This window comes from Podarcis pityusensis (genome assembly GCF_964106645.2).
Source record: "Podarcis pityusensis genome assembly, chromosome: 5".
Classification (NCBI taxonomy): Eukaryota; Metazoa; Chordata; class Lepidosauria; order Squamata; family Lacertidae; genus Podarcis; species Podarcis pityusensis.
In genome coordinates, this window is record NC_138032.1 from 72,787,334 (window position 1) to 72,809,764 (window position 22,431).

Here is a 22,431-nt window from a genome sequence, read left to right on the forward strand (position 1 = left end):
TGCGTTGTCTCGGCACAAAATACCCTTGTGTACATTTTATTTTTTTCCTCCATAACTAAGGATCAGATCTCTGAAATTTTACACAGAGCTCAATAAAATGATGAGGATTTCAGAAAAAAATACACCAGCACTCAAAAGATTTTATAAATGCCTAATTTTTTTAAAATAAATGCACTTGTAGCCTAGTTTTTTGGGTGAAAAAACTAGGTTTAGAAAACCTGAATTTACAGCGTGTGGGCATGATGCAACCCAAAGTTTTTAATGTTGAAAATTATTGCAAAGACATGCTCTTTCTCGACAAAGAATGAAATTTATGGGGTTTTTTATTCCTTGTAATGAAATGTTTACATTTTTTGGACATTGGCGGGGGGAATGGCTACTGGGTAGCCATTTTGTACGACTTTCCTACAATCCATAGCAGTAATAGAAAAAATTAATGAAACAAGTTGTTCATCTTAAAAATTAAAATAATATTGGTTATTATAGGTTTTTCCAAGAGTGCAGGCTTGTTTTAATTTTGGGTTATTTGAATTTGAAGTTATGAAAATTGGCTATTGGGAATTTTAAAAAAAGAGAATTTACAGTCAGTAGAACATTATATGCTGACATGTAAGGAAATAAGACCTAGCAAGAAAAAAATTCCAAAAGAAGTAAAAATTGAGTATTATATACAAATTTGAGTACATCAAATTAGGCTTAAATTATTTAAAAAATATTCATTTCAGAAATATTAAAAATATTTAGAAAACATATTCAGGTTACTGAATATGTTTCTAAGCAGGGATTTGAATCCCAGTCTCTGCCATCTTTGTCCAGCACTCTAACTACTATAACCACATTGGTTCTACCACCAACATAATAGAATAAAATGTTATCATAATTGTTTTCTTGCAAAAGGAACATGGCATAATCAAATGATGATACAAAAGAGTAAGATTAGACTAGGGCATGATGTTCAATGTGTGCTCTTGAACCGGACATGAAAAAATCCAGTCATGCCAGGGTCAAGGATTTGAGAATGTGATTCATTTGAATTAAGAAAAAAATTGTTTTTTCTAGCATGCACCTTATAGGTAGTGTTGGAGAAATGAGATATTTAGAGAACCATTGTTTAAAATGTCGGGAGTTTGTAGCATGGATGTTTGTTTTTCAAGTAAAACCTTTTTTAAAAAAAATACTACTATATGTATGCAGTCTCTTGGACTCACCCAAAGTATTTGGATTCACCTGTATCCCAAAAAATAAAAATTGCTAGCAAAATGAAATATTTTTTCCTTCTTTTTTTAGTGTCAAGACCCATCATGTAAGCAGGACTTACTGGCTTATCTAGAACAGATCAAACTGTATTCCCACCAGCTCAAAATCTGCAGTCAAGTTAAAGCTGAAATACAGAATTTAGGCGGAGAACTCATCATGTCAGCAGTAAGTGCAAATTGTCCTGAGGTCATTTCATTATACCATTATCTTCTGGTTACAACCTGCGCTATAATCAGACAAAATGTCAGATCCATGAGACGAATATTTTAGTCTCTTGTGGGTGCGGCAGTTTAGCCCACATTTGGAAGGAATACATACATAGATATACGTGAATATTCTAATGTACATTGTATTTGTTGCCTCAGCATAAAGATCTTTCAGGCTAGATAGCGGGGGGGGGGGTGCTGTACTAGAGGAAATCAAGAAAAAGGCTGATACTATATGGTAGTTATGCTAGCGTTATGAGCAAACATGCCACTGCACAAGCGTAGGATTGGTATTAAAAAACCCAGCATGTTTAGATTCAATTTTAGTTAAATATTCCTTCTGTACACAATCCCATCCTGTTTATTTAAATGTGGCATTATTTTATAATTCTTTACTCATTTCTTGCAATCATACCTACTCTTAAATAACCATCTTTTTCATTTTGAGGAATATCAATGCACTCCAGGAAATATATGAGAAAGATGAATTGTCCCAGTGACTGAGAATACAAAAATGATACTTTCCTCCAGTTGTTCCCTTCATTCTTATAACAATAAACACTCTGTGAATATGTTTAGTGGGAAATGCATAGGAGAAAACAAACCTGTTGGTAAAGTGGCAAAATCAACATTCGTAGAACCAATTGCTAAGCTACCATAGTGAAAGACTGACCACTCTTCTCCTACTGCTGTTAATAGCTTGAGTATACACATGATGAAGTATAAAATTAGGGGGCACGGGTGGCGCTGTGGTCTAAACCACTGGGCCTCTTGGGCTTGCTGGTCGGAAGGTCAGCAGTTTGAATCTGTGTGATGGGGTGAGCTCCCATTGCTCTATCCCAGCTTCTGCCAACCTAGCTGTTTGAAAGCACACTAGTGTAAGTAGATAAATAGGTACCACTGCGGCAGTAAAGTAAATTGAAGCATCACGATGCCCTATTACACCAAAAGTGGTTTAGTCATATTGGCCACATAAGCCGGAAAGCTGAGAATGAACGCCAACTCCCTCGGCCTGAAAAGCGAGACAAGTGCCTCACCCCATAGCCACCTTTGGCTGGACTTAACTGTCCAGGAGTCCTTTACCTTTACGTTATAAAGTTTGAGAGCTTATCATTTAGGTATGTTCCATGGCAATATGCAAATAGCTTTAACAACTATAACAAAGAGACTTGAACTGCAATAGGAATGCAGTAACAGTAATTCAGATTTTTGCAAAACAACATGGGGGATTTTGGGGGGGAGATGTGGGATATTGTTTCTCATGCAGTATGACTTATTAAAGCTGTAAATAGAAACAGCCTTCATAAAAACAACTGCAATCCTTTCTGCTTACTCACCACTCTCCAAGCTTTTGCATGTGTAAAAAAATGGTTTACTAAAGTGTGCAATCAAATATGCTCACTTTCTTGTGATTGCAGAGGAAAAGTCCTTGCTGGTGATCCATACTTGCAGAGTAATAGAAATGTAGAATTGAAAGGGTTCCCAAGGGCCATCTAGCTAACCTTCTGCAATGTAGGAATCTCAACTTGATCATACATGACAGATGGCCGTCCAACCTCTGCTTCAAAAGGATTGAGAGTCCACCACCTCTAATGAGAGTCTGTTCCACTGCCAAACAGCTCTTATTCCAGGGCATGCAGAAGAGAGGTTCAAACATTACTCCCCCACCACAGTTGGTGTCTAAGGTGCTACTGGACAATTTTTTTAAATTTTTTAAATATATTTTGACTGCGTCAGACCAACACGGCTACCTACCTGGATCCCCAACCATATTTTGCCAACATGGGCAAGGGCTGTTTGGGGTCAGCCACAGGAAGGTTGAACAAGCCCTGGCAGGGAGAAGCTGAGAATAAGACATCAGTCACAACCAAACAATCCTACACATTCTTCTAATAAAGTTCTTCTAATGCTGTAAAGTAAACAGAAAACTGATAACACATCCAGCTTTTCATAATCATCCTAAATACCACCAACTGGCATAATGACAAATGAACTGCTAAAGAGAAGAGAGCATCTGACAGAAAATCAATGCAGCAGGCGAGAAGAAAGAAAACTATTTCACTTTAGGCAAGTCCTTTTTTATATTGTGAATTTTCCACCTTATTCTCCTGACCTTCTACACAACCATACACACACATATCCCAAGAGTTCTCCCCTGCAGTCTGCTCTTTAACTTGGTATGCTCTTAGACTGATATCTTTTTTCCACACCGAGCTAATGATAAGTATCTACATAGGCATGAGAATTATGTCCCCTGGAACCATTATCTGAAACCTGGGGTTGCTCCTGGGTCCATCTTTGTTAATGGTGGCCAGCAGTAGTGTTAAAGGTATCAATTGGTTGCTCGAGAGCAATCAGGCAATATGCCTCAATAGTCTGTTCTAAAGCTTTCTTATTAGTGATAAAAACCTTTAGAATGCAGAGAGCCTATATTCCGTGTCTTGCTCATTCACTGGCAGAATCTGAGAGTGGGCGGTCCTTAAACCTTCCCCAGCAGAGTAGTTTCTTGACACCCAGTCTGCGCCTCCCCTCTCTGCGTGGAAGCTTTCTGCGCAAGGAAGGCGTGGGTAACGGGGGACCTCCCTCCTCCCCGCTTTGCTCCGGCAAGGTGTCCTGGCACCGCCTTGCCTCCTCCGCCCCCTGCATCTCCTCTCCACTAGAGGCGTGGCTACCTTCCTCCGCTGAGGAAGTGCTGCTTCCCACAATCTTTGGGGGCTCTCTGTAATCCATCCAGCTTTTCCCCTCTCGCCCCTGAGCCGATGGCAGTTCCCTGACAAGTGCCTTCAACCAGCTTTGGCTGGGACGCCAGTTGGGGCCATTCCTCAGCTGAACCTTATCCCATCCCATGCCATTTATTTTATCCCTTTCCCCCGGTCCTTTTGCATTCACTTCTTCCTCTTAAAGCAGCTTTCCTCTCGTATCCCTTTCCTTTCTTTTCACAGTTTATGTAGACAACAACAACAACATTTTATCTGACTTGATCATTTCCTTAAAACTTTCTCAGTCCTTTTTCTCTCAGAGGAGGGAGACCTTCCTTCCCACTCTCCCCAACTTATCTTTTTCTGGTCTCTGCCCACCTCCTCCCCCACTTTATTCACGATGCAAGGAGCTGCTGGTCCAACTTCAGGCTATATGGAATGAGTAGTAGGTGGAGAAGCTGATGGGCAGGCAGTGGCACTGAGGTTCACCTGAAAGTGGCCCAAGGCTCATGGTTTGAGAAAACGCTGCCTTAGAAAGCTACACATTCCATTGTCTTTGTTCCTCAGAAGTTTTAATTGTTTGGCTTGCCTCAGAACAGATTTTGGATGGTTCGGGAGAATCTACCCACCGTTCCTTTTTCACTGCTGCTTTTGATGTACAGATACTTGATTTCTGGCCAATTCTAACTATGTATAGCTTTTGCCAAACTCAGTTACGTGTTGACCTTCTGCTTAAATTGTATTCCTTATGGCCTGCCCTTTTCTCTTCCAGTTTCCCTTCTCTGCCAGAATCTGCTACAGATATTCAGCAGCTGCAGTAATGGCATGGAAGGCAAAATGTAGATGGAATTGAAGAACATTCATTAGTCTTCTCGTTTGTACACTTTGAATCTGATTCTGATTTCCATGACCAGACTATGGGTTAAATTATTTGGCTGTAAATATTGAAATACTTCAGAGGTGACTGGATTTCAGTTGGAGGGGAGCATAGGAATGACATATCAAGCTCTTATTTGTCCTGTCAGTCTAAGGATCAAAGAAGAAATGCTTTTACTTCTGCTGATTACAGTTTAACCTGCATTTCCCCCTATTTTCTTACACACTGCTTTTTCCTCTAGGATGGCAGCCTGGAGAAGACATATTGATATAAAGTGCAGCCCTTGGCAGCAAAACAATTCTCACATTAAGCACAGAAAAGAAAATTGGTCTAAAGCAGGGATGCAGAAGCATCTTGGAAAGGAGTGGGGAGAGCAGGAATCTCTCCATTTGGAGATGCCCCAGGCATGACAGGCCAAGGTCAATCTCTGCTCCAACTCTTCCTTTGCTCACAATGCTCACCAGTCACAACAGACCCCTCTGCCTATTCCCCTTCCTACACTGTCACAATGCTTCAAATTTGAATGGAGCTGGGTAACGGCAGGGGAGGGGAGGGAAAACAGTGGCAGGGGCAGGGAGTTTACAGCAAAATCTGGTCTGGATCAAAATCGTATGGCATCCCACCTTAGGGCAGGGGTTTGCCTTCATAAGAGCCACCATGCACATGCATTGGCAGAAACAGCTCACTAGGTGGGGGAGAACCCCTATGCTTGCTTTCTGGCAGGTGGGCTGCTGTTACTTAATGGGAAATGTCAGTGAACTTGAATCAGTGGAAATGCACGGGCAGATCCAATCTGGTACTCCAACAACATGCCAAAATACCCAATAGTCCTACCTCTTCCCCCTCTCTCCCAGTAAGCAACAGTAACACACCTGTCAGGAAACTAGCATAGCATCCATGGACGTAGCCAGGATTTTGGGGGGGCAGGACTTTTGTGGGGGCCCCAGAAGTCATGTGTTTAGTCTGTTAGTTAAGTATTTCTATTGTTTTACTTGATCAGAGGGGCAGCTGTCCCCCTGCGCCCCCTTGGCTACACCCATGATAGCATATCTGCCCCACTCTCAAATTTATTTTGCATATGAAAGGGGGCTTGATAATTTCCTGACTACCGTATTTTTCGCTCTATAGGACGCACTTTTTCCCCTTCAAAAATGAAGGGGAAATGTGTGTGCGTCCTATGGAGCGAAGACGCCATAGCCCCGCGACCCTCTCCCAGCTGGAAAGGTGACGCACGGCTATGGCAGGAGCCTCTATAGTCGCGCGTCACCTCTCCAGCCGGGAGAGCGCGCGCGGGGCAAAAGAAGCCCCCCGCGACCCTCTCCCAGCTGGAGAGGTGACGCGCGGCTATGGCAGGAGCCTCTCCGCTGCTCCCTGACCTGCTTTTTGGGGCTGGCAGTGGGTTTCCCCCCGCCAGCCCCAAAGAGCAGGTTGAAAGGAACCTGAAGCCTGGAGAGCGAGAGGGGTCAGTGCACACCGACCCCTCTCGCTCTCTAGGCTTCCAAGGTAGCCACCTGAACGCACCTTAAATGGCACCTTGTTTTAGAGCGGAAAAACAAGAGGGGGAAAATTCTCCCCCTCTCTGCGCAGCGCCTCCTGCCGCTTCGCTGAAGGGGCGCTGGGCAGAGAGGGGGAGAATTTTTTTTCTTGTTCTCCCCCCTCTAAAACAAGGTGCGTCCTATTGTCCGGTGCGTCCTATGGTGCAAAAAATACGGTATATTTGGAAGGGGGAAAGCAGTGATTTATATCAGAGTATGCCTGATAAAAGGTGCATACATTTTTTCTCAGGAAGAGATGCTGATGGCAAAGTGTCATCTAAGAAGCATCCTTGAAAGATTAACTTCAGGGTGCTGTAAAGAAATATTTTGTCTATTTTGTGTTTATGTGGAGTCTCGTTTCATCAGTTTTCTCTGGTTACGATGGCATGAGGCCTTGAAGAGGCTGTAGAGAATAGCAGAGAAAGACAAAAAGGTATCCCAGTGACTATTGTCCTTGAGTACATTAGATTCCCTGCAGAACGTTACTCAGATATGTATGGAACAGGCTGTGGGTAAAACTATAAACTATGCTTGCTGTAATGTGCAAGGACTAAAGGACTGTGACTGAACCACAAATCTACTACAATTCATGTTCATTTCCATCTGCAGCCTGACCTGGGGGTGGGTGTAATTATGTAATTTGTTTTTAAAATAATGTTTTTTGAAGGGGAAGAATGCAGATACCAGTCGATGTAGAATTTTAGTACTGGAAATCAGTGAAGTATTATTTGTTTGGAACCGACTTTCTACCCTAAAGTGTAGTCAAGGTGGCTCCTTGTACAACAGCCCAAAATAATAAAATGCAAAGTCATAAATATACAAACCAACAACAAAACAGAGTAGTAAAAGGCAATCATTAAAACGCTGCCAAGAATGCCAAATTAAAAGAATGCTCACTGGAGTAAATTGTCTTCATCTCTGGAATGAGCTTGCATGGTTTTCTCCTTTCCATAACTCTCTGAGTAGGTTAACGTGAAAGGTGATGACTATTATAAGGTCATGTCCAACAAGGGATTAAAACCTGAGCCTTCCCAGTCCTAGCCTTCCCAACACACCAGCCATTACACACACTAGAGCTGTGTATGCACCATACAGTTAAAGTGGCTTCCTCTAAAGAAACATGGGAACTGCAGTTTACGCCTCACAAAGCTACAATCCCCAGAACCCTTAACACAATTCCCTTCTTGGGGGGGAAGTCATGTGTTTAGTTCTCAATTGTCCAAATTTTATTTATTTTTCTCACTATACACAAGACAAACACATGCCCTCTAACACTGATACATACTGACATACAGGCAGTCATCCTGTGGCAGAAATGGCATGGGCAACTGGAGTTTGGGGCATGTCTGGGTAGAAGAAATAGGGTTAGCATTGGCAAAGAACCAATGAGTCCACAATCCCGTAGCCTCTCCAGTGGTGCCAGGGCCTGTACGGTGCCATATGCACAAGATAGAGCAAGCATCTCTTATTCTTTGGACTCAGTGAAAGGCATACTCGCTGAAAATGACTGGTCACTGCTGTTGTGCATATCACAAGAAAAAAACCCAAATGCAGCTTCCTGAGCACTACGAAATTCATTCTGATCACATTCTCATGATGCAGTACAAATTCTTATCACTTAATTCCATAGTAGCTTTTGAAACAAATTGTGTTCGGGAGTTACAAAAGCCAAACTTCAAAACATGTTCAGAATAATCAGATGGATCTTCAAGAGGAGGTGGGCAGAAACCCCAGAACACAGTATTCTTTAAAATTATTCAAAAAGGAGCTGCATTTCTAAATTGAAAGTGTCAACCTTATAATTAAATATGAGCACAGTGACTCTTCGAAGCTTAAAAGTTATTCATTCAGGTTATTGATATGAATTACAGTAAATTTATCCCTTGCCAATTTTCTAGCGCAAAATGACAACAGCAAAGGCAGCTTAAGCTGGAGGTGGAATTCATAGCACATGGAAAGAAATGCTGAACAAGTTTAACATTCACCAAGAGGCTCATACACAAAAATGAAATATGACACAGTTCAAATGCTATGCAGTCCATGCTGGAAATCATCTGCCTAAAAATCTTCTGCTCTTCTAGAGTTCCAGAATTCCTCCCCCAATTTAGGTGTATTTAAACAGCGGCACAATACATCTACAGGAATTTTCTGTTGTTTAACTGGCATATGTTTCTGTTAACACTGTACTGTTCCTTTATTCACTTTTTTAAAGCTTGTGTTATGTATTATGCTTTTATGACATTGTGAGTTGTCTTGAATGGGCTATGCCCCCAAAGGCAGGCTATAAATAATGTTATAAATAAATAATACAAAACTAGCTGCAAAACTAGAAAGGCAAGGCTCACTGTAGTCTTGAGCAATTAGAGCTTGTTGCTTTCTATTACTAAGCAGCAAAGCTGAACTCCTTTGTTGTTAAAACTTATTTGCTATATCAACACTGACTTTAAAAGTTTACTGTGAAAAAAGAAACAGGGAAAATACTAGCACGAGGAAGAATGATCCCGGCCAGGGTGCCATCGCAGCTGCCCCCTGGTGCCGGATCCTGAAGCTCCGCCCCTGGCTGGGGGTAGTACTGAACTATCTGATAGGGCTACATGTGTTCCACCATGGCTGTTGTATGAGGATATGTTGCAACCAAAGTGTTGCATAATTCCCAGCTGCAGAGACAGAGTTAGAAGCCTGCTTCCAAGTCCCAAAGCAGAATTAGGGGTGAGAAAATGTTAAGAGAAAAAACTTATGGATGTAAGAGGATTTTATTTAGAAACTGGCATCAGTTTTCCTGAATGTTCTGGATAACTGTGTGTTTCCTCCACAGAGAATGAAAGCAATATGTGTGCAAACATACACCATTCATAAAAAATATTAAAATATAGTGTGTGCTTTCAGTTTGTTTCTAAAAACTCTTGTATCCATTGGTTTCTTTTTCTCCATTCTTTGGAGACATGGCACAATTGTCCTACTCCTCATTAGAATGACACAATAATCCAGACATATAGTTCCATTACCTACATATGTCTTAAAGGTTTTGTTGATTTTAATATTTGCTTTTAATTATGATGGTTTTATAGGTATATTTGATTTCAGCCAAGTTTTATCTATCTTTCTATTATTAATGCATCGCTTTGAGAACATTTTGAAGCAGTTAATATTTTTTCTATATAAACCTTCTCAATCAAATTTGCAGACCTCGGAAATCACAAAAGATCAGGGGATTAAAAGATGTGTAACATCATTTCTAAGCCAAATTATAGCCGAAATTATATTTAAGACTGTGATTTAGTGATTCTACTGTATTGTTCTTGGGTTTGTTTTTTAAATTGTGCTGTCTTTAGGTTTCCAGTAAGAAAAGACTGGCTGTAATGCTTTACAAATGCAAAACAAAATGTCCACTGTTAAAGTAACTCTGTCCTCACCTCAAGCTTCTATTTATCCAACATTGCAAATAACTCTTGACCCTTCTGCACTCATGTTGGCTTATTCCTTACATGGAATGCACAAATGGAAACAAAGATCACCTGCATTTTAAATGTTTGTTTTTGATTACAGCTCGCTTGATTTCTGAAGCTGTTAACAGTTGTGTTTCTGATTACAGTTGGACAGCGTGACTTCACTAATTCAGGCTGCCAAGAACTTGATGAATGCCGTGGTGCAGACAGTGAAGATGTCCTATATCGCCTCTACGAAGATTATCAGAATTCAAAGTCCTGCTGGCCCACGACACCCTGTGGTGATGTGGCGGATGAAGGCTCCGGAAAAGAAGCCTTTGATTAAGAGAGAGAAGCCAGAGGAAATCTATGCAGCTGTCAGGAAAGGGTCGGCTAAGAAGAAAATCCATCCCGTTCAAATCATGAGTGAATTTAGAGGAAGAGAAATAAACTGAAATTATTATTCTGTTCACTGCACAAGTTTCCTACACCAAGAGGCTGCTTGTTCTGTGTAGTTATTTCTTCACTTCTCTAATCCTACAAGTAAAGTAATAGTTGATGTTCTCGTTTTACATATGTTTAACATTTGCATTACATTAGGTTATATTCATTAGTACATGATGAAGCAGCCTATGACTTTTTAAACCCACTTTTCAATCACTGCCATCATATCTTTTAACACGATTTCTTCTGTTTTGAAGAGTGCTTTAATTTTGATCACTCACCCCATTATTTAATATATTTGATCTGGAATCTCACTATTTTGAACACAATATTAGGAAAACAAAATAGTATCACAATGTGCCATGTTTAATCCAAAAAATAAATAAATTAGCATTTGTTCAAAGCTTTGCATTGTTCACAGCACTTCACACACAATATACATTTAAAACAAATGTATCCCCCAGGTTTGTTGTCCCCTAGGTTTCAGAAAGGGGCTGAGGCAGCTTGATAAGAGGTTGTCTAATAATGTCACCTAGGGACTTCATGGCTAAGGAGGAACGGATCAGTCTATTTTCACTCCATGATGCAGAAAAAATCATATTGCAAAGAATGAATCCTTAGAACATCCTTATTTGTGGTTGTGGATTTGATTATGGGATGTTACTGTTCACACGCTTAAGAACTGCACTGCAGCAACTCTCACATTATTTCTAGTGGGATAGTTAATAAGACTAGATTTTTGCTCATGTTATGAAATACTGGCTTAATTAAAGTCAATGGGTGGCCTTCAGAAAATCTTAAAATAATCAGCACTACAAGCATAATGTATAATTGGACCAGCTGTTCAAGTGATGGAAGCTGATACAGCTGCAGAGTGTGTTGGGCTTCAGGAGCAGAAAGAAAACCTTGTTCTTCAAACCAGTCTTCTCCTGCTCCTTTCATAGCTCTCTGTTTTTTTGGAGGAGGCTTGCTGATTCATCCAACGCTCTACTGTTTTACCTTCCTTCCTTAAAACCCATTAGTCCTGCTTAACAATGAAAAATATATAAACCTGAAGAAAATGGAAGTTTTAACCATCTAGTAATGAACAATTAAGGTATCCCGCAGAGTGATGAAATTTAATATCTCATAGGAGGAGAAATTATAAAAATGTAAAACGTGTATTGAGTTTGCGAGATATTTTCTCCTGCTTTTTTCCTGTTTCCCCAGGTGATGTTTTGACAGAACTCTACCAGCTGGCACAATGACTTCAATGATCAAATGCATATTCCATTTGGTTGATGCTGTCATATAGTTGTACAATATATAGTTAGGGAACCAAAACTGCTAAAACTAAAATAATCGAAGTATTTTAGTCTCCCTGAGGCCAACATACTAAATCCCCATTGAAACACTAAAGGATTGAAATAATCATTGTCAAAGAGAAAGCTACCATTTGTTTCAACATCATCAAAAATGAAAATTATTATATAAATTTCTGTATAATTTATATGAATACTGGGATAATTGCACCTTTCATAAGATCCATTTAACTAGCCCTCATAAGGGGGTGGGGGGAGAGAAGCCTTGATATGATGGAGCAGCAAACCATTTCTGTAAATGACTCCAAAAGCACCTTTATTTGTGGCACTATGATAAATTGAAATGTAATGTAAGGAGACGGCTCAGTATATAAACGTCTTTTCCTGTGGTGTCCCAGTTCTCAAAATGTGACAATTCAGAAGCAGAAATAGCTTTGTGAATTATTACATTTAATGTTTTTCAAAGTATACACCAAAGATGAAAGGGCTTTTGAAATCCTTGATTATCAGATGTTTTGAACAAAGTCAACTATATCACTGTGAACTTCCTTCATTCCACCATCTCTGCTACCCTCTGTCTCTCAGGACATGGTCGGATGTTACTTTTCTGAACACAACATGAAAGGAGAGTGGGACCCTGTCCTGTGCTTATGTGCCTACACCTCTCCTTCCTGAATAAGAAAGTGGTATCTGACATAACCAAATGCCATGCTTACTTGCACCAAGGATCTACTTAAACGTATTGTCTCTCACTGACAAGCCTGAAACTAGCTCCCTTTCCATACCAGAAGTTGGCTTTCAGCGCCCATAATCTATCAATGACCTACAGATTTAAGCAGGAGGTGCCCTATTAAGACACTCTGCTTACATCAGGTGTGGGGAACTGGCTCTGGTTGGTGGACCATATTCTGAGCTCCCCTATTGATGACAGGCCACTTTGAGAGGTGGGCAAGGCCAGTCCAGTAGGACTGACATCACGGATATCACTGACATCAAGCCCTACCTTCTGCAAGTTTCAGCTGTGTTCCCCATGGGGAACTCAATAGTGCAGCCATTCCAGCAGACTTGAAGGAGGTGGCTTCAACTCCTGCCTTGGGCAGGGTATGAATGTGCTACTATGTTTTCTATGGGGAATACCATAGCTCAGCTGATCCCAGCAGGCTTGCACTCAAAGCCAATCAACAGCAGTGGTAGTAATCTCTCTGACATGTTAAGGAGCACACATGAATCTACCTGCCCCACACCTGACATCATGCCACACTTGATATCACATATGACATCAGGTGTGTGGCAGGTGGGCATAATTATGGGAAAACAGCCTCACAGGCCCAACTGTGGACTTGCTAGGCCTAAAAATCCCTGCAGGCTGGAGTTTCCACACCCTTGGATTACACGTAAAACTACATGCAAGCTAAGAGAATGGGGACATGTGCACTAAGCTCTCTCCCCCCGCCCCATGACCCTTCCAAGTCATGGAGGGTGAAGGCATAAAGTGAGGAGCTTCCTCTACTTGTGGAAGTTTTTAGAACATTTTAGAAACCAAAATATGCAGGTGCAACTTAGCACCTCTTGTGTACCTGTGCACATGTTTTACATGCAAGCAAAAATGCCCCCCAAGGCCCTTTTCTGAGTGCTGGATGCTCTCATGTTGGGTCTTCCTGGGGCATAAAATAGCAGATTCCTCCTTATGCTGTATAATGTGGAATTAAGTTTAAAATATAATAGTTGCTTCCTCCACTTCTAGTGGATTTCATAAACTGGAGGGGGGAGTTCTTAAAACTTAGCAGCAACAAAGCTTCACATCTGTTACAGTGGTTGCTAGGAAACTGTTAACAATTTCCTGGAAAATGTATTAGAAATGTTGGCCCTCAATGCTTTTGTGATTAGTTAGTGAGTGTAAGTAGGGGTGACATGAAAGGATACTAAATCTGCTTTCTCCACTCTACTACTACTAATTATTATTTTGTAGGGACTAAGGTAAAGAACAGTGGGTTGTATCCAAAGTAGTGCTAAGCAACTCAATCTACCAATGCAAGGATTTATGCTCGCATAACGGAATTTCCCACCTTCTCTGGGCAGAAACCAGTGATGGGACCTGCAGCCACCATCTGAGGATGCCATGTGCCAATGCCAGGCCTGGCTGAGATGATATGGCAGTATCAGTCATAACAGCACCTTCATGTGAGAAGTGGGCAGATGACTGATGTGATTTGTGCAAATCAGGGATACAGTAATCCTATCAATTGCAGCAAATTACACATTCTAGCTGGAACTAGAGTTCTCACAACTGGCACCACAATATGAAATGGTTGTGGACATCAGAGTTGCTCCCTCAGAAACTCAAATTCCACAAGGCTCAGGTTGCAGATATTTTGTTTAAAGCCTTTCACTTCTTGGAGTCATGTCTTTGTTTCAGCTTACTTTGATGTTGATGAGTCATGGCGTGACTTACATTACTAATCAAGCTGAAATAAATATTGTTTGGCACACACAGAAGTAATTCACTCCTGGTTTTTTCTATTATAGTTTCAGTTTATTATAGTTTCTGGGCAATATGAGGTAATATTAGAAAATGTGAAGGAACAAGGTAACTGGGTACAAAGGAGAAGGGAAGGTCCAAGGAGACAATACTAACATGGCTATCTATCTGTCAAGAAAAAAAGGACTGTCCATTGCTATGGGATCTTATTGAGAAAATAAGCATCTCTGAAAGTGAACTGTGTCTCCAAGCTCACCCTGAGAATAACAAAATAACCCTATGCTAGTGTGACACAAGATTCTGCTGGTTAACCTACTCCATAATTGGAATGTTTCTCCAATTATATCCCATAATATACTTCAAGGCAAAATACAAGAAAGCAGAAGGATGATGCAGTAATCGTGTGTTACTAACATTTATAAAACCAGAAATAAGTGGGGTGGATGTGGTCCAGTGCCTGCCTTGCTATATAAACAGGCTCTGCTGCAGGTTGTGGGGATGACTCCAGATGGGTCAACACCAAAGCAAGATCGTTAGGGTTTGGTGCCCCCCCTCCCATGAGAGACAGAGGGAGAGTGTTGAAGGAGACTTATTCTCTTATTCCTGACAGAGTGTGATGTGCCTACTACTGGATTTTTGTTTATTATATTTGGCCCTAAACTCTGAGTTATATATGGTGACACAGGATAATGATAATGATAATAATGATGATAATAATAATAATAATAATAATTTATACCCCGCCCATCTGCTAACTAGTCTGGTTGGGCAAGAAGCAAGGCGTTGCAAAGATGCTGCTACACTTTCTGTTGAAGTGGAGTGACTGACCACCATCTGAGGCAGAGGCCTAAATGTTTGGTCTCTCGTTTCTTGTTTCAGCCATAACACACCTCTGGAAGGTACTGGCAGCTCATCCACTGATCCATCTTTTAGTGTGAACTGCATACATAAAAAGGTCCTGCATTCAGTTTTCTTCTTCACTTCAACGTGTGTGCACATGCTTTTCTCTTTCTTTAAAAGATGAGATTCTGCCATTCAACTGTCTGAAAGAGTAGAGGGCTAGATTCAGTCCCTTACCCAGCTTTCCCATCAGAGAGCTGACTGGGGAGATGCTAGCTTTTTAAAAGCTGCTCCATTTATGCTGTGTTGGATAAAAGCTTTGTGATTCTGAATTTCAATTGGTTTCCTATTATACATGCTACTTTATGGAGTATTTTAAAGGTACTCATCCTAAACAGCATAGGCCCTGTGTAACTGAAGGAATAAAATTTCCCCATGTGACCCACATTTGCAGCTGTGTGATCATCAAGAGGCAGCCTGCTTCAGGGTCCATCTGTTTGCCTTATTAGGCTGATTGAGATGGGACCATTGTGACACCATCTACGTGGGAACGCCCTTGGCAGAGAGGTGCTCTGTGCTTCTGTCACCAATTATAGGAAGCTTTTGGGATTCAGGTTGTCATTCAAATTAAAATTAGATGTAAAACTGTGCATAGGCTTCATATGCTATTTTAATATTGACTTTTCTTGTTTTATTGTTAAGCCATTTTGACAGTTTTATTAGAAAGGCACTGGCTTAATTTTAAAATAAACCATGTCAAATAAAATTGCTTTCCCACATGCACAGTTTGACTCTGGCCAGTTCTACCCACACTGCCTTTCTTTTATTTCAGCTAGAGCTACTGCTGAGCCAAAAGTTCTTGAGGAAGAATATTCAGATAACAAAAAAAGGAGGGATGAATTTTGTTCCTTGAAACTGGGGTGAGGAATTTAGGCTGCCATAAACATTTGCTCCCTGAAAGAAATGCCTAAATGCCTTCACCCCAGATTTGGTGTCTCCAACTGGATACTGAATAGAAAAAAAAAGGGGGGGGGCGTTGCTCGGCACTAGATTATTCTATTACCAAATTCAAGCCCATAATGTTTGTCTTACTCTATGCAAATATCAATCTCCCACATAATGTCTTGTCAGGTGGTTTGTTCAAATCCAAACACAAAACATAATCATATTTCTGAAAAACCCAAATAGGAAGTTAGTCTGACATCTTTAGTGGACATATGCTGATTTACAAAACATGGGATAGAAATATTAATGAGACAAACCTATATACAACTGAACTCAGCAGGACTTGCATCTCAGTAGACATGCAGAGGATTGTGCTTTAAGGCCACACCTTTGTACACTAGTCATTCTAGCAAACAGTTTGGGAATCATTTGCCACACCAGCAGCAGATTTGTTTTGAAAGCTGCTACTGCAAGCTACCTCTAGTGCTTAAGGAAGATAATAAAATGGGATTAAAATCTACGAATGCAAGAGCAGTAACTTTTTTGTCTTCACGCCTTAGATATTAAGTGTGTTCCTGTGGTTCTTACTCCCTCAACCAATTGGTTCCTTGAACCTACGCCACCTGTTGTCATGGTTTCCTTCTGCATTTAAAGCTCTTTGATCAGCAAAGGCCACATTCTACCAGCCTCCCTCACTCCAAGTAGGGCGTCTTCCGCAAATTGTCTCAATTATGTCAAACCTGCCCAGACTCTGTGAGTCAATTCCATTGTTTTCTTTAAATGAAACCCTTAATTATTTTACCTATGCAATCAATGCAATGTGGGTCTCTATTATCATTTTCCCCTTACAGTATCTTCTGAGCCTCCAAATCTAATTAGCATTTCTCAGATAATCTCAGGAGCCGGTCAAATAGATTTAAACCACTTTGATTTACATCACAAGTTTTAATCATGATTTAACAACAAGGCAGCCTTGATTCAAATGCTTAGTTTTAATCATAATTTCCATTTATATTAGGTAGCTAATTTATTTAGAAGAGATTCACCCTCGCCGGCTGGCATTGCCATTAGACCGCCTTCATTTGATTACTTTCTTACAGATAAAGCCAGGTAAAATTAAATATAAGTCATATTTTGCTAGCCACAGGGACAGATTCATGAGTCTTGAATTAACAGTTGCACAGCAATTTGCTCACACTAGGGATTGCCACCACTAACCACGTGACTGGTGCTTGCCTCAGTAGCAACTTGGGAAAGTAGTAGAGATGACAGAGCTGGATTCAGACGCTCTATTTCCCTATTTTCAGCTCAAGGGCCACATATATTTCTGTAAAAACCTTTCAAAGGCCACATGCCGATGGTAAGCAGAGCCACAGGCAAAACTGGGAGGAGCAAAACATTGGGGGGGGGGTTGCCTTTGCACACACTTTGGTCTGACACATCTCTTTATAGCGGGGATGATGAACCTGTGTTCCACCAAATGTAGCGGAACTCCAGCTCCCACCAGCCCCAGTCAGCACGGCCAATAGTCAGGATGATGGGAAATGTAGTCTAACAACGCTCAGAGGGCCAATGTTACCCCATTGCTGCCTTATAGATCCAGGAAAGTTCTATATTATGCCTCCTTAGTAAAGTGCTATGGAGACAGTGTGTTTTAAAACAAGAGACAGCTAATCCAAAAACAGACAACATTCAATAATAAGGTAAAAATATTAATGAACAACCCTAATTTTAGTACACCAATTCCTAATTCATAATGCATCAAACTTATCCAACTGCCTTTCATGCTCTTTTTATTAAAAGTAGTAATAGGAAAATAATTTGACTGGGTTTTGCAATAATCCCTTGCATGTACTCACAAGTAACAATCACACAACCCTGATCAGATCTACCCAGCACAAGGAAAAACAGACCCTTATATATTTACAAAGAGGGATGACCGGTGGCTCCTAGATAAAGAGGCAATCCAGGAGGAAGCTTCAGCTTCCAAGAGAGGCAGCCAAACTGAATGAATGGGTGTTAAGGTGGCAAATACAACTCAGCATAAGCAAATGTAAATTGATTCACATTGGGCAAAAAATTCAAGCTTCACATATACACTTATGAATTGGTGGTGAATATGTCAAGTCACAGTGAGGCAGCTGTGAAAAGAGATTTCAAGTCAGGGGTCATTAGAAAAGGGTTTGGAACAAAAACTGCAGAGATCCTAACACTGCTATACAGATCTAGTACAACCACAATTAGAAAACTGTTTACAGTTCTGGTCCTGACATCTCAAAAAGGACATAGCAGAGATGGGAAAGGTTCAGAAATCTCAGAAATCAAGCCTTTATCGGGAGAAACTGGCAACTCTCCCAGGCACCCGGCTTGGTCTCCTGTTGACCTCCCTGGCTGCATTCCCCAGCAAGATCCAGGCTAGGTCTCGATAGGCGATTCTTCCCAAACGTGGGAAGAACACACACCCTCCCTCCTGCTCCCTGGCAGGGAAAGGAGATAAGACAGAAATGTATTTACATGCCTTTATTTCTGTCTTTGCAGCATTACAGAAACATGTCCGTTCACTTCAGACTCCAGCAATCAAGTGACAAAGACTTCCTGTACTTCCTGTACATATGCAAGAGGAAGGTCTCAAATTACACTCTGAGCAAATTCCGGTGCATTGCCCTGTGAACTGACTGTCCCACTGTTTCCCACGGACAGTCCCAACATTCCCATCATGTTTTGTTTTCAAGCTAGCAATTTGCAGCTGCATTGCATCCATATCGTAACAATCCTAACACTGCTATACAGATCTAGTACAACCACAATTAGAAAACTGTTTATAGTTCTGGTCCTGACATCTCAAAAAGGACATGGCAGAGATGGGAAAGGTTCAGAAAAAAGCAACCAAAATGATAAATGGGCTGGTACAACAGTCCTATGAAGAAAGATTATAATGCTGGGGCTTTTTAGTTTGCAAAAAAGTTGAGGAAGGGGGTGGACATGATAAGGTGTATAAAATTATGTATGGTGTGGAGAAACAAGATAGAAAGAAGTCTTTCTCCGTCTCTCACTATGCTACAACCCGGGGTCATCTGCTGAAGCTGAATGTGGGAAGGTTTGGGATTGGCAAAATGAAGTTCTTCACATAGTGTACACTTGCAAACTATGGAATATGCTATTGCAATGTGTGGTGATGATTACCAATTTAGATGGCTTTGAAAAGGTTTCAGGCAAATTCACTGAGGATAAAGTTAACCAAGGCTACAAGCCAAGATGGCTGTGTACTACCTCAGGAATCAGAGGTGGTATGCCTCTGAATATCTGTTGTTGGGGAAAAGACTGATACAACTAGACAGGCTTTTGGCCTGATCCAGCCGGGTGTTTCTTGTGGTCTTTGAGCAGACAGAGAATGGAATCTCTGGGAGAAGTGTCTGGAGGAGGACAGTGACTGCGCTGCTTATCCACAGAGAATAAATCTCTGAACATGATTACAGAGCAGTTTAAAATGGGGAGAGAGACTGCCCAGTTTGGCAGTCAGACCAATTACTTGGTGGGGTAGGTTTTGCTAATGTAGGAGAAACTCTATAGAAATGCTAATAAATATTATGGGGTATTTTGCAAACAATGCTAAGAATTCAGTATATCTCTTAATGCATAACTTTTGAATCTGAATTAGTGCAAAAGAGAAAGCCATTTAAAAATTGAACACACTTTTTGAAAACCAACATGGATTTGTCAGTTGATTTTCAAAGGCGCGTCATCAAAATGCAATTCATGGCACCCCTTATTTCAAATCTAGTATGCTGATGATTATCTTAATGCAAGTCATTTGGCTGTCATGTTCCAGTTTGATTTTTTTTACTGTTGGCCAGGGATATTGAAGAAAGTAAACCAAATGTTGGCACTACTACATGAAAGAGGACAGCATTTGTACGAAGTAGCCATGCTTGTTGCGATTTGTTTCATTAACCATCCTTGGTCAAATAGTAATTGACTGGTATAAATTAGGGAATCCAAGGAGTTTCAGCAAACAATGAAAACAAGAGGCATCTATAAGGGAACAAAGGCCCCTGCAAATGGAGCAATTATGGGCTTGTTGCAGAACTCACCACTATCAAATAAGTGCTATGCTAATAACAAGGATGGGACTGTGTCACTGGATTAAATAAAGATTTCTTGTAAACAGATGGTAGAAGACGTGTCTTCAAAGCTAATGAAGAAGAAAAGAGGAACGAAAAACTAAGCAATAGTAAAAATATTCTTGTGTCTGCAGGCCTGCCTACATGTGACAGACATCCTCTTGCAACTATTCAGGTCCACTGCAAGGATGGTAAACCTGTTGTTGGACTCCAATTCCCATCAGCCCCAGTCAGCATGGCAAATGGGCAGATACAAAGGGTGCTTTGGTCCAACAACATCTGGGAAGCCACACATTTCCCATGCCAGAAAGTTACTGTGCTTTAGGAGTCTCTTGCAAGAATGAACCATCTTGTAATGCTACATTTGCAAAATGCTGGAGCGCAGGGAAGGGCTGTGCGTGGGAGTCTGTCGTATGGATGACCTCAGGGTTCCCATAGCCATTATGTACATTCTTTATACAAAGGATAATTATCTTACTTAAAATACATTCTAATTCAATATAATTATCCTTTCAACAAAGAATGTTCACAATGCCTATGAGAAAACTGAAATCACTATATGTAGGCATACATGCATATACCAGATGCTATTATCAAAAAATAAAGTGGAATGCAGGTCAAGAATATGTCAAAGTTCTGAAGGAGGGAGACTATAAGAAACCAAGAAAAGCTCAGCTGAACTAGAGGCCAAAGGCCCATCTTGTCCAGCATCCTAGTATCTCAGTGGCCAACCAGATGCTTACAGAAAGCCTAACAAGAAAAATACCGTATTTTTCGCCCTATAGGATGCACTTTTCCCCCTCCAAAAATGAAGGGGAAATGTGTGTGCGTCCTATGGGGTGAATGCAGGCTTTCGCTGAAGCCTGGAGAGCGAGCGGGGTCGGTGTGCACAGACCCCTCTCGCTCTCCAGGCTTCAGGAAGCTATCCGCAAGCCTTGGGAGCCCGTGGGAGTTCCCGGCAGTCTCCCAAGGCTTGCGGAGAGCTGCCTGCATCCCGAAGCCCGGGGCGTGCTGAGAAGCATGCCCCGGGCTTTGGGCAGATATCCAGATTTTTTTCTTTATTTCTCCACCACCACCCCCCAAACTTGGTGCGCCCTATGGCTCTGGAATTACACAGGACAGGCTTTACTTCTATGGTGTCCTTGAGTTATATAAGAAATGGAATAATGATTCAGCTTCTTATAGAAGTAAATGAGTGCTCTTTATTCATAAGAAGAAACAATGCTGTAGGGGTAACACCCACCTGCCACCCAGCTCCAACATTACAAGCACATAAGTGAATAGTACTTATATGGGGTTGGATCCAGAGTTCCCATGGGCACAATGTTTCTAGTAGGAGGAGATTTTTACCAATTCCCCTTTCTCCCCAGTAGTAGGAGCAGCTCTCTTGGTGGGGCAGAGCTGCTACACTAGCTTCCCAGCAGGTGGGTTGCTATTGTTTTCCACGAGGGTTGGGGAAGGATGACAGGCATTAGACATGGTGCAAACACACAGGCAAGACTTCCAGAACAATGACGGAGGTGGCGCTGAGGCTGCAGGGGTAAGGAAAGTGGCAAAAATGGCTTCCTCTATCCTTCCTGTGAGAGTCAACACAGAGTCAACATCTTTGTCCCTTCCATGACCTGGATCCAACCCTCAGCTTCCTGCATTGGCACCCAGCTCTGTCAATGTATTAAGCTGCTGATCAACAGAATGGAGACGATGAAACATGATGTTTTCGTTATGCAGCTTCTTTGCTGGGTGAGATTTACAGGAGGCTGTAAAAGTAATATATTGGCAATCAAAACCCAAAGAAAAGATGTCTTGACGGCCATATTTCTCCTTTTTTGCACCCCCTGGGATCCTCGCACTCACATACACGTATGTCTACCAGTCTACCTCAAAATGACATAGATATATGTAGCTAGCAATTAAATTTTATAATTCTAACAAAAGAAATAACACTGGATCATAAAAATCAAGTTTCCAATCCTCCCCCCTTAATAAATATTTCCCTACTCAATGCATACAATCCAGTTTCAAATTTCATCAAACTCAACAGGAATATTTAGCATGTCCTTAACCCTTTCCTGCTGAAATGAACAAGACCTTTAAAGTGCTCAATCATGACTGCATATCTCCCAGTGTTTTCGATTCACAATCTTTCCTTCCCATGGGAACTTTATTATATTAATAGACAGGGAGAGGCAGTGGTTATCAATGGCTTTCCAGGGACCGAAAGATACATCAGATCTCTCATCCCTCCACTACTCCAACATTTACTCCTTACGCTATAGACTTTGAAGATTTGACATTGGTAGGG

General features: G+C 41.2%; 1 protein-coding gene and 1 long non-coding RNA gene across 34 annotated transcripts in view; one reads left to right on the forward strand and one right to left on the reverse strand.

Moving 5' to 3' along the window:
• The window catches only part of CTNNA3 (catenin alpha 3), a 570,905-nt gene extending 556,665 nt beyond the window's left edge, over positions 1–14,240 (forward strand). For 4 of the 6 annotated variants that reach the window (XM_081004919.1, XM_081004920.1, XM_081004913.1 and 1 more), the window contains 2 exons: positions 1,288–1,422; positions 10,167–14,240. In XM_081004919.1, coding sequence (XP_080861045.1) covers positions 1,288–1,422; positions 10,167–10,454 — 423 coding nt within the window. In that variant the 3' untranslated portion in view covers positions 10,455–14,240. Of the gene's footprint in view, positions 1–1,287; positions 1,424–1,911; positions 2,036–10,166 lie in introns of those variants that run through there. The other 2 variants (XM_081004922.1, XR_013986138.1) reach the window with 2 other exon arrangements.
• Positions 1–22,431, reverse strand: part of LOC308476927 — an 808,687-nt gene that overhangs the window by 41,712 nt on the left and 744,544 nt on the right. The gene's annotated exons all lie outside the window — the stretch shown is intronic.